This window comes from Argentina silus (genome assembly GCF_951799395.1).
Source record: "Argentina silus genome assembly, chromosome: 11".
Lineage (NCBI taxonomy): Eukaryota > Metazoa > Chordata > Actinopteri > Argentiniformes > Argentinidae > Argentina > Argentina silus.
Window position 1 is genome coordinate 13,679,408 of NC_139665.1, and position 13,433 is coordinate 13,692,840.

Sequence of the window (13,433 nt, forward strand, 5' to 3'; positions counted from 1 at the left end):
AAGGGTTTCCTCACTGGACTAGGTCACTTGGCTCAAGTGCTGGATTCCGTTACTGACTGAGGTTGACTGGCAAAGTGGACTCATGCAATGAGCTGTAGATACTGGAGCTGTATGGGTATGTAATATGTGAATCAGTTTGAAAAAACTACTGATTGTTCCACTGCAGTCTTTTAATTGTAATTTGGCACTAGTTACAACTATTACATTTACATTTATGGCATTTACTATTATACCCTATAGTCAGCTACAGTGTAGAATCAGCAACATCTAATACACATTTAAATGCTGTCTGTATTTTTTCTGCTTTACTTTAAAGGGATAGTTCATTGAAATTACAAAATCACATATTTTGTCCCTTACCCTGAAATTAGGCTACAGACAAGGACAAACTTAAGTCAACACTTTGGTTCTGTTTATCTTGACACTTAACCAACAACCAATGCAGGTCAATGGACCCTAAGTTAGCATGTTTGAAATGTTATGCTCAACTCATCTCAAACACAGTTTTTTTTCAAGTAATTGAGTCTCTTCAGAGAATTTGAGATAATTTGGGCATGACATTTCAAACATGCAAATTTACGCATTGCATTGGGACTTGGTTAAAAATGCCAACAATTAGCTGTTAGTCACAAAGTGTGATTAATACACATTGTGACTAATCAGCCCAACTGTCTCTGACTGTAACATATTTGCATCGTACGTTTGAGGCGAATCTTGTGTGTGCGTATGTGTGTGCATGCGTGTGTGTGTGTGCATGTGTGCGTGCGTGCGTTTCCGAGACGATTTCCCATATACTTCATTTGCTGTTGTCTCACCTTTTTTATCTGCAGACAAAGCTCCTAACAAATGGCTCCTTTATGAGATTAAGAGCTTTGGCTGGCACACTGACAAGGACGAAATGTAGAGAACAGGAGTGTTTAACCTCCAGCTAATCTTGTCTTTATGAGAATGGAGGGATCAGGCCACTGGATCTCTCTTCAGTTCTACAGGGGTTAGGACAGCACTGACAAGCATCCAGATAAACCATCACTGCTGTGTCACAGTAGTAGGAGAGGTCCAAGGCTCACCCGCTCTCTCCCTCCCTCCCTCCCTCCTTCCCCGCTCTCTTGCCTTAGGCCTGATACCCCCACCCCATGGTATTGCATAACACACCCTGCCCCATAGTGTACAAACACCATGTCTCACCCAGGGATTTGGCTTCCGCAGAGAAGGATCAGTTGTTCTCATTTGTCCTCCTCGGGGAGGAGAAGGGCATCCTCTCACCTCTCGTCACACATGGGGAAGAGGCACAATCCTAGGGGGTCTCATTAGGGTCACATAAAAGGGAGTTAATGCAGGTTCTATGCACTCGCGATTCACTGTGGGATTCAGTTTTAACAGTATAATAAAACATCTACATTGAACTCCTGGACTGAGCCTCTGGAAAACAAACACATGCAGTAGGTTTCATGCAGAACGCATGAGTTGTGCCCATCTATGCACAGTACAGCACACCTGGGCCGACTTTGAACGTTTGCTTTAGCCTGCCAGGTGGAGTGCCAGACGGGCAGGGTTCGCACTTATGGGACTATTCCCAAAAAACAAACAAACACGGTTTTATTAGCCACGCAATCAATTCGAATCAACGTGGTCATTTTTGCCAGGCAAACTCAATCAAGCATACCCAAGTACCTAAGTAGAACTGTACTCGATCCTGCTCTGATCTTCCGGGATGTACTGTAGCCATCATGGCAAATCCTACCACTTTTCAGTCTGCATGTTATCACGGTGTTGTCGGTCGTGTTGTGCTGGCATGGTGAAAAAAAAAAAAAAAAAAAAATGTGACTGCCTATGGCCCCAGGTCCGAGCATTGATTACTTTATCTTATGATGACTGATGGATAGATGATTCACTTACTTAGTCAAATGTATTTGTTGTAAGTCGCTTTGGATGAAGGCGTCTGCTAAATGCCATAAATGTAATGGTGAGGGAGGATGAGTGTGCATCAAAGATGATCAATCATGTTGATTTCATACAACATACATTTATTTACATACTGTACTGTACATTTGTGACAATACTGAGATATAATTACTCTATTGTGATTCATTGCAGACTCAAGGGTCACCTCAACTCTACAACCAGAACGTGAGCTGAATGCACATTCTGCTGCCTCTTAGGGGTCTGATCTGAGGACCCCCCCTACCTGCTCACCGAGGTCCACCAGCACCAGCACACCTTCACCCCTTTTCTGCATTTGCCATCTCACCTCCTCCAGCCTCATCAATGCTGGAGACCCCATCCAGAAACGTGAGTATTTTTGTTGGTCACTGTTTTAGAGCAATATACTGTATACGCAATATGAACCACAATTGTACCCAGTCTATGATGATGAATCGGTTCCTCTGCTTTCACAGTTCAACACTTTCCCTCCTAAAGTGGATCCCCTCTACAGACACAGTGTAAGTCTATCGCTCTCTTTCTCTTTCTCTCTCTCTCTCTCTTTCCATTTCGTATCTCATTCTCCCTCTTGCTCTCTCCCTCTATTGCACAATGTCGATTCTCACGTTGCGTTTGGCTGTGCTCTGCTTCCCCTATTCTCTACAGCTGCTCCACGCCCACTCTGAGGTGATGCCCGGGTTGCCCCCCATGGTGCCCCCGTTGACCCCCCACACCCCCTTTAGCTCTCTCCAGGGGGCCTTCCAGCCCAAGGTAAGCCCAGTTAGCTCTAAGCCCTAGTGATGCTTTGGGGAATAAAAAACAAACTAACAATAGTTTTCTTCCCTTTCTCTCGCACTGTGACTGCTTGTGCCACTCGTTCGTATAGAATGTCTTGCCTGCAATGATTATGATGTATAGTTGATTCACTTACTTTAGACAAATGTGCTCATTGTGAGTCGCTCTGGATAAGAGCGTCTGCTGAATGACTAAAATGTTAAATATTAAATTAAATACTCTGCAGTTATCTAAGGGCTGTTCAGACTGTTGAGGCTTTTAAAGCAGGCCTTAAGACGCATCTTTATCAGCTGGCCGTCCATTCCACCTAGACTTTGATTGCTGCTTTTATGATGTGGTTATATGTTTGTTTTGCTTTTCTTTTTTTAAATTATTATTATTATTTTGATTAGATGTCACACCTCCTGGACATGGCCCCTGGACCTGGAACTGGGTCACACAAGCACTTACAGAAGGATCGAAGAGTAAGAACCTTTACGACTCAACATTGACAGCAAGTCTCTATGAATATCGCCAGATTATTTACTAAATCTGCCTCATGTTAAAACGATCATGACATTTATCAAATGTTAGTAACAGTCTAAAGCTGTCTGTCAACATGAGGACCAAAGAGACAATGAAAGTCAATTGTTATTTTCTCAGAAACCAGGGTGGTGGGGTGCAATGCATGTCCGCATCGCTTGGCAGGTTCATCGCCATCAGCTAAGAGTAAAGGTAGGAAAAGCACAATTGGACAGATACATCTTGGACACCAATCTAAATGTGTACAGCATTAGTCCTGATTGTAACGGGTGAGGATACAACAATGGCTAGTTGTAAATATACAACACAAGATACATTAGTATACATTTCCTATTGTGTTTTTTTTAATTTTTTTTTTATCTTTTATCTCTGTCCTCTGTGTGGATTTTTCAACAGAAGATGAACCCCCACAAGCTTGACTTTAGCCTGAAAACTGAGACTTCATCTCCTAGCCCAGACCTCAATGGCACAGTCCACAATCACCGGAATCATCTTTTGGTTCAGCACTCCAGCCCACGCACTAGCCAAGGTGACATCAAGGACCAAAACTCTTAGGGCCGGATTCACAGACAAGGCTTAAGCCTAGTCTGTGAAACCGGCCCATTATGTGGAAGGCTGTTCAGCTACTGCACTGTATCCAGCGTAGACTACATGGGCCTGTCCTGAAGCAACTCGTAGCCCCTACACCATAAACACTTGTGTAGATCTGAGAGGACTGGATAAGTCGGCAAGATGGTAGTAGCTCCACCTAGCTCTCTGCTCTCTGCCATCTTGGTTTTATGACATTTAGTAGATGCTTTTATCGAAAGAGACTTGCAGTGAGTGCATACAACGTTTGTCCTAGCGGGAATGCTCTACCAACTGAGCCACACAAGCCAATCCACAGGAATACTACTTTTCAGATCTACCTGAGTGTCTAGGGTGTAGTGACAAGTGGCTGTTTCTGGACAGGTTCAGTGACTGGGTCGTGTTCAGTAGGCACGACGTATGGAAAACCAACGTCATAGTTCTTATACCCTCCCTGTTGCAGTCCTTTTATAAACATGTTGTCAGTACTAAACACGACTCTGGTCTTGTTTCTTCCTCTCCTGCTCCAGAGTCGTGCAGCGGGCAGCCTTCGTTTAGAGGTTTGGGGACACTGAAAGCCACAGCTTTTGGAGGACTGGCAAACACATCCATAAGTGAGTAGGAGCGCTTTCTTTTTTTTCACCCAGACCAAAAGAGTGTGTTAGTACAGTCGTTAAAGGAAGAAGTTAAAGTATGGTATTCTTTCATTCACTTATTTCAGGAAATGGTGCAAACAATTACAAAAGTGAACAGATAGTGAGATAGCTTTTTCAAAACACGATTTTGTTCTGCCTTTGAAACACCAGCTAGCTCCATGTTCCATCATAAGGACAACCTAAATGGCCAAAGTGGTGGGGGCGGTAGGCTGCTGAGGACCCCGCCCCCTGTCCCGTGCAAGTCTGAGCGCCCCACACAAGATCCCCAACCGCCAACAGAGAGAGGGGACTCCCTCATCAGCAAATACAACTGCTCAAGGTGAACAGGACGAAGTAACACAATTACAATCACAATTTGATGAATTGCTTCTTTCAAATTGGGTGATCATTTTGAAATTGAATGTGTTGGATGTACTGTATGTTTTTTGTTGTTGTTTGCTGCAGGGACACGGTAGAGAGATGCTTCAAGGATGGTCAGTCCGGGCGATCATCGGAGCCTCACCAACATCACCCAACCAGGGACCCTCAGGAGAGGGACCAGCTCAGAGAGGAGTGGAGCCAGAAGCAGCACCAACAGAGGCCGGAGGAGGAGATGCATCAAGCCCACCACCACGTTGCAGTGACCTCTGACCCTACACCTGCTAACGACAGGTTTCTTCTCCAAAAAATGTCCCCTGAATGTGAACATGGGCGATCCAAGGGCCTTAGCTGGAAGTCGGGTGACAGAAAGAGGGAGATGGAGTGTGGGTACTACACAGAAGCGAAGAGAGTGAAGCGAGAGAGAGAGGACAACCAAGAGGTTTCCGACAATGAGGGCCTCGACTCCCCAGGGAGCACTGAGAAGCCATCCCCGAACTACCCCCGGACACTCACAACCCCATCCTCACACACATCAATGCAGCACATGACCATAAGGAGCCTCATGCCAGGGCACGCCTACCCCGTCAACGGTAGAAGTACTCTGGTCAGGACTCAGGTTGGCACCCCTCTCATGGGTCTCATCGCCCACCCAGACACAGAGCTCTGCCCTTACCCGGCCCTTCCCTGGGACCCCCTGAGGGAGGCATGGTGGGATGGAGGCCTACGCAGGGGTATGGACGTCCCCTCCCACAGATATCATCCTCAGCATGGCGCCGTGGACTCCAGGCTGCTGGAGGCCGAGTGTCCGTCGTACCGACACAGAGAGCCTCATCATGGCTTCACACAGCTGCCACTACGCCACCACCACCCCCCACCATCGCTGGTCCTGAGGCAGCAACAAGAGAGGGCCTACCTCAGAGAGCGACAGATTCTGCACGCACTCAGAGCGGACTACCACCACCAGCAGCAGCAGCCGCCTCCACAGCAGCAGCATAGTACTCATTTGCACCCCCTTCACTCTGCCACTCTGGGCACCCATCTGCCACAACCCCACCCCAGCCTCCTGGCCTCCACCTACCCCGGGTCCCATACCTCTTGGGTGGGCCTCACACAGATGGTCTGTCATGGCCACCTCCTCAGGACTCTTCCCCCTGGGCCACTGACTGCTACACCATCCCTTCTGGACCCCTTCTCTATTTCTATATATGGCACCCCCTACAGGACTACCCCTGTAATGACAGAAATTAGAAGACCCCACTCTGGCAGACATGGAGATGGTGATTCAGTGAACAGTTGAATCTGTGGCGTGGACTGTGGCCAATAAGCTCTTTACTCTTGACCTAGATCATCATGTTCATGTAATGATGGTTTATCCTCAAAGCTACAAAAACAAAAAATACTCAAGCAAGGTTCATGTTCCCAGATGAAGAAAAGGAAACCCCTGCCACCAAATCAATTGCAGCAAAGTGTGAGAATTTCTGGTCTTGAAAGTAGTAAAGAGTTTGACTGTGTGCTTATCATAGCGATGTAATTCAGCAATGGACAGTTCATTTTGTAAAGGTTTAGCTCTAAGACAATGATTCCATTGTGATGATGGCTCAGCTGGCTGACTATTGCTGTTATAAAGAGGAATGAAAAACCACCGTGCCTTGTAAAACAGAATTTATTGACATCTCACAACTCTAACTTTATGAACATAAAAAGAGTGCTACCCACTGACTGAGTCGATCAAGTGTCGTTAAATCATGTTTTTGTTAAATTAACATTCAAAAGGTAGATGTAAAAAAACATAAATAACAGACAAATGTTGACAAATCTATAAAAAAACAAATCGAACATGGAACTACTAAGGTCAAATTATGTCATTCCTGTGTGACAAAGACAGTGTAATAATGTACAACCTAAGAAAAATGTATTTATGAGGATGACTGGAGATAAAAACCTGATATGAGAATTGATTTCAACACTGAAAACCTGAGATCAATACTATGTGCTGGTTACAATCAATCAGTTGCAATGAAGAACTAAAGCTGCTGGACCTTCTCTAGTGCATTAAAGCTCACATAACACTAACAATTAACCATGAACTGAAACACTGTATAAGAAAAAAAAACTTTATAAAATGTTCTATCTTCACATTCAGGGTTCACCTTTTATCTCCCAGAGATACTGAAGTAAATTTCATTAACTGACCAGCCAGGCCATCCCAGTTCAACTTCAGGTAAAACCCCAGCCTTGTTACAGCACAGCTGTAAATATAGCAGTGACCCAGTGCTGCCCCACAACTGGTCCATTGCATAGCTCCTGAGGCGTTAGTTGCATACGAAAATGAGAGCTAATTTATTCTATTTAATGATCAAGGTGCTTAAATTGCATTAATGGCTAGATTGAGTGAGAAGAAAATCACTGCTCTGTGACGCACAATAGCCTCAAGTACACGTGTTGCACGCTTGCACCAGAGAAATGTAAAGATGAGACTGACGTCCTGTGACACCCATGAGGAGCCGACTTGCTAGCGCATGCTAAGATGGGCCGTAAATATGAAGAAGTAATAAATCGTAAGTCTCTTGGATTTACGTTTTTCTGAAGCTAGAACGCACTGGCTCGCTAGTAAGCTTGTTAGTGTACATGGGGACACTCTGCGGGAGCGAGGTTGCAGACTGCAGCGGTGGCAGTATCAGCAGGACTAAGCTGGTGGTCCTCTGTGGCTGAGTTGGTAGAGCATGGCGCTAACAACGCTTAGGTTGTGGGTTTGATTCCCGCTGGGACCATATATACTGAAATGTATGCACTGACTGCAATGCAAGTCGCTTTGGATAAAAGCGTTAGCTAAATGGCATATATATATATATATATTAAGCTGGGACCACTGTAATCCTGAGCAGACCTGGGTCAAAAAGTATTTAAAATACTCGCAAATACTTTGAGCGTTTGCTTGAGCAAGTGTCAGATGTGCGGGGGGTTGCACTTTTGGGACTAGTCCATTGGTTCCATTGTGCCAGGCAATCTCAATTGACCAAAGCGAAGTATTTGAAATTACTTCAAATACTATTTACAACCCAAGGTCTGATACAGAGAGTAAGGGGGTGAGGAGGGGGGGGTAGGGTCAAACCACGTCCATGCCCAGGCCCCTTGCCACCTTGGTTAGGGCCCTCACAGCCCCCGATGGTCCACAGGAGTCCGACCCATCCCGGGTCGCATCGGGGTCATCCCCCACGTCCGAGACGTTACTCATGACACAGTACACAGGAGAGTCGCTGCCCCTGGGGCTGGGCTGCCCCGACGTATCCTCCTCCCCCACAGACAGCTCAGAGGAGGAGGATGAAGACGAGGACGAGGAGGGAGAGGATGAACCGGGGGGGGTGCCGTTGCTGCGCTCCGCCCGGGTGGTGGTTCTCTTGGCTTGGCTGCGGCTGCGGCTGCAGCTGGGACCCCGGTGCTGGGGGCGTTTCTTGGCCATGTTCTTCATGATCTCCTGAGTCACCTCCACCGTCTCGTAGCGCACCATGTTCAGCCTCAGGTAGCCGTCCTCGTCCTCCTTGTATCTGTGGAAGCAAAAACACCCAACAGACAACAGCTTTAGGCATCACTGATCGACGTCTGTCAACTCATCACACTGACGGCTCCGGGGGAGGAAAAGCCCAAAGAGGGCTCACATCAATTCACTTGACACTCTTGTTTATGTTTTTAGAGCATTTCTGCTTTATTGGGATAGAGACAGTAGAGATTGACAGGAAGGACGGGAGAGAGAGGAGGGATGACATGCAAGACGTGTCGAGGGTCATTGACACTCTTATTGCACTACATAGCTGAGCTCTACTGTGCTGTGCTAGTCTGGTTACACATCCATCACAGTTTTTGACATGGTGCTGTTAATGACAATGTGAAATGAGAATATAAGACAGCACAGTATTGTTGGGATCGGCCCTGCAGTGTGTGAAGCTCACACAAGTCCACACACCTGAAGCGAGAGTGTCCAGACGGCCATTTTAGGTGGTGTTTCTTGCGTAGGTGAAGAGTAAGCGTGTAACACCAGGAGAAGGTTTTGTCACAGAGATGACACTTATACTTGGAGACCAAGCCACCCTACAGAGGGGAACTGTGTGTCAATAACAGCCATACGAGTTCATCACCACATAATCCCACCAACCCAAAAGCATTTAAAAGATCTACTCAACTTTGTCTACCTCTCCATTAAAAGCATAGGTAACTTTTTTATAGACAGATTGTTCCTTTTCCTGAAAGTAGTCCATGGGCCAGGATAAACTATAATCCATGTTTCAGACTATAAGGTGCAAAAAAGTGAACTGTCCCTTTAATTCATTTTAAACGGTTAAACTGAAAGAAACTGCATGTGGAAACTTGGGCCGATACAGCCTGTCTGGTTGAAAAAAAGTCTTAATAAATAATAACATTTTCATAATAAAACAGCTCCGCTCTATCTTGGCCCTGAAGTTGTATTGAATGCTGTGTGTCTGACAGCCTGCTGCCCCTGACCTTGTGTACTCGCTTGAAGTGCTGTTTCATGGTGTGTGCCATGCGGGAGGAGTAGTCACAGTCTTCCACAGTGCAGTAGTAGGCCGCTCCCTCGTTGTGGGTCTCCATGTGCTTCCGTAGGTCGTGCTGGTTCTTAAAGCTGGGGCGTGAACGAAACAAACAAAAACAAAAACAACAACGTGAGCCAGGGTTACAATACACACTTTCATTATGTAAGCAATGCGTCAACGGTCTATGGAGGGGCTTTTTACACACACACGTTTTACATTTACATTTATGGCATTTAGCAGACGCCTTTATCCAAAGCGACTTAGAACAAATACATTTGTTTAAGTAAGTGAATCATCTATCCATCAGTCATCATAAGATAAAGTAATCAATGCTCAGACACACGGACACACACACCATCATACTGTGCTAGCTCAGGTATTTTCTTTTCATATGGTCCTTTCCAGCACTGTTAGAGCAACTGTGAGTGGATGTGTTACACCAGGCCAGCACAGTAACAGCTCAGCGCGGCTCTGTCGTGTGATTTGGGGTATTTGAGTTAGTTTTGAGGAGTTGATTTGGAGGCACAACCTGCTCTCACAGAAGTCACAGGGGAAGGGACGCTCATCACAGTGGCGAAACTTGATGTGGATCTTCAGTGTGGCAAGAGAGGTGCAGGTCATGTCACACAGGGGACACTTGATATGGTTCACTGGGAGAGACAGAGGAGCACATAAAGTTTACACAGTAAAACTCAACACACCGACCACAGCCGAAGTCATTTTCTGTTTTTGTTGTTGCTATATTTGACGATTGGGTCTGATGCAATTTAAAAGTTATCAAACGTTTCATGTTACATTAGGTAGTTGCAAATGTCCCGTTCAAAAACATCATTGCCCTGTTTGATAAATTACTGTAGCTAAAATCTATTTGACTTTGCTTTGCTGAGCGTAAATTAGTGGAGTACAGAGCTGGAAGAAACTGTCACACTCACCATGTTGACGCACGTGGTCTCTCAACAGTCTCTCGTTGGCAAAGCCTTTGTCACAATGCTCACATACCAGAGACTCTGGAGGAAGGGATGAGAGGGCATAAATATCAACCTGCATCATATACGCGCCATTTAGCAGACGCTTTCATCCAAAGCGACTTACATTGCAGTGAGTGCATACATTTTCCAGTATATATGGTCCCAGCTGGAATCAAACCCACAACCTAAGCGTTGTGAGCTCCATGCTCTACCAACTGAGCCACAGAGGACCACTGCATCATCTCCATGCTCTACCAACCGAGCCAGAGGACCACCGCATCACCTCAACAGTGTTTGATTGCCTGTAACCTCTCAAGGGGCAGTGCTGAGACCAGTTCACTCACCCTCTGGCTCAGCCTGTCTATGGATGTGGTCGAAGAACTTGGTGTTGCTTGAGAACATACAGCCGCAGGTGGGGCAGGCCACCAGGCGCTCCTGGGTGTGGCTGCGCAGGTGCTCCCGCAGACGGTACTTGATCTTGAAGAAGGCATCGCAGTCTGTTGAAAACCCAATAAAGAGATAATCAGTCAGACAAAGAGACACAGAGACACACACTACACTACACATACAGAGACACACACACACACACACAGTATATTTGATGCAGCATAAAAAAGGTTTGCTGATCTCCTCTGGCCCCTTCCCTTCCCTCAGCAGGCAGTACCTTTCCAGCTGCAGAAGATGGCCTGCTGCTGGTCCGGGAGAGGCTGGAGCTCAGTGCAATGGGCATGCATATCCACATGGCGGTAAAACCACTCTGGGTTGTTAAACGTACTCTGTGCCATAAGGAGCAATAAGAAAATACATCACATATAAAAAGAGGCACATGGGGTGACAGTGGATTATGTAGTGTGTTGTACAGTGCCCTGCATAAGTAATGGGACAGTAAAGCATTTTTTCTTCTTTTGGCTCTATACTTGAAAAGTTTGGATTTGAAATCAAACAATTTATTAAATAAAGATCCAAAAGAAGAAAAAAATGCTTATCTGTCCTGTTACTTACACAGGGCACTGTATGTAGCTTACAGTGCGCAGATTTATTCATGTCATTGTTGTCTGTACTAATGACACCTTCTAAATGGCCTCTCGGGATGAACAAAGTTATATTGAATAGATCTGAAAAATGTGGTACTAACATCACAGTGCTCCCACTGACAGATCAGTCCCTCGGAAACTTCCGGTACCAGGTTGTTGCTGTGGAGGTCCTGGGTGCAACTGGGAAAGTTGGGGTGGGACTTGAGCAGCTGAGACCCGATGAACTTGAGCTTGCCGTGGAAGGTGTGGAAGTGAGCGTGGATCTCCAGCTCCCTGGGGCTGCCCATGGCCAGAAACTCACAGCCCTCCCACAGACAGGCGTAGTCATCTAGAGGGAGGAACACAGTGGACATCTTCAGTTGAGGGGCTTTCAGATGAACATACACTAAAATAATGGTATTCCGCAGAGCCTTGGCTGTCTTAATAGTATCAATACATTCCCTTTCTTTCCTTGCCTCCTTTACCCTTGAAATTACTGTTTGACTGGATGGGTTTCAACTACACACCTTTCACCTTAAGGAAAAGTAGTAAAGGCAGTCAGTGTGACTTTTGAGACACTGCCTCAGTAGCAGAGATGCACTGATCCGATGCCGAGCATCGGGCCGATATTGCGTTAAAATGCGTGATCGGGAATCGGAAATGCCATTATGCAAACTGTCGAGTGCGGTGACAACAATAACAACCATGTTTGCGAGAGAGTTTGGGGGAGAGAGAGAGAGATAGAGAGAGAGAGTGCACGTATCACATTCCTACAATTGATTGCATGGCCAAATAAACAGTCTTCTCTTCTTCTTCTTCTTCTTCTTCTAAAAAGCGGTCTCAGTGCTTCCCTACTTGGTAGCAATCACACCTGTCTGCATCCCCACCCACCCAGTTCCTCCATAGCGTCTCTGTCTCCCAGGTGATCCTTCAGGTGCAGTGACATGTGCTCGCTTAGCTCCTCCATGGTGTGGCCTGAGAAGGTGCAGGACGCCCAGGCGCACGACACCACCAGGTTGGTCAGGTCCCTCCTCTTCGCCATGGCAATCTCGCTGGACACCAACAGGTAGTGCTGCAGCCTCACCAGTCCCTCACCACCTAGAGAGAGAGAGAGAGAGAGAGAGAAGCCAGCAGGTATTATTGTTATGAATAGCTTGTAACTGTACAACCTGGGAGACACAGTTCACTGAGAGACACACAGAAAGTAAAGTGTCAACACAATTCACAATCCACATTCTCTGAATTGTATCTAGCATATGAATTATTCAGTAACGTTACAATCATAATCAGTGTTGTTGTCTGCAATGTTTTACACAACAGTGTCATTGACATTGCAGATAGATCTAGTTAAGCTCTAGCAATAAGTCCACGATACGAGGACGCTGCTTTTTCCATTTCAGTTGGGCTAGCTAACTAGCAATAGTAAAACTGCACAAATATAATAGATTCACACACTATGCAAATTATCTAACGTTAACATAGACAGCTATCAATATATAATGTGAATTTCCAACACTGATGAGTGACGTACTAGCATAATACTAGCTACTGTACTAGCGAGCTAGCTCGGTGACGTTTGTCCTCTCTCTCTCTCTGTCTGTCTAAATAAGCCGGGGTACCATTTGGCATACTCTCCAGACATTCATTAAATAAACAAATATATTTGAAGACTTACTTGCAGGCTATGTTAACATCCTTGGTCTTATCATCGAAAAGATCTGCCAATACAAGGAGGTTCCGACTCTCTCTGTGTGGTCAAGATGCTTCTTTCGTTCCCTCCATCTCAATGTTTTTGTCCATTTACTTCCTGTCACGAAGCGGAACCTCCGGCACGGAACTTTTTCACGCCACATTTAGCAGCCAGAAAGGTCATTAAAACCATCACAATGGAACCACTGATTCACATGTTCCTGTATTCGATTCTGTTGTTTTGTTGCTATTAATCCTAGGCAGAAACCTGGCTCAACCCTTAACCATACAGTAGCATCAGCCCTGAATAAATTCATCATACTGTATACAGTACTTGTAAGTGCAAGGTGAAACACTTGTTCTTCAACTACTCAAACATCATGTGCATCCTGACAT

The 13,433-nt window shown here is 45.8% G+C and overlaps 1 protein-coding gene across 1 annotated transcript; it reads right to left on the bottom strand.

Moving 5' to 3' along the window:
* Positions 1-6,465: 6,465 nt before the first annotated feature.
* On the bottom strand, positions 6,466-13,141 carry LOC310812534 (histone H4 transcription factor). Its single transcript, XM_083681151.1, has 10 exons — positions 13,024-13,141; positions 12,240-12,446; positions 11,471-11,697; positions 11,000-11,111; positions 10,680-10,832; positions 10,300-10,374; positions 9,897-10,017; positions 9,318-9,456; positions 8,782-8,906; positions 6,466-8,365 (listed from the first exon to the last, which is right to left on the bottom strand). Exons 2-10 carry the CDS (start codon positions 12,388-12,390, stop codon positions 7,927-7,929), a joined length of 1,542 nt encoding a protein of 513 aa, XP_083537277.1. The 5' UTR covers positions 12,391-12,446; positions 13,024-13,141; the 3' UTR covers positions 6,466-7,926.
* Between the last annotated feature and the right edge of the window lie 292 nt (positions 13,142-13,433).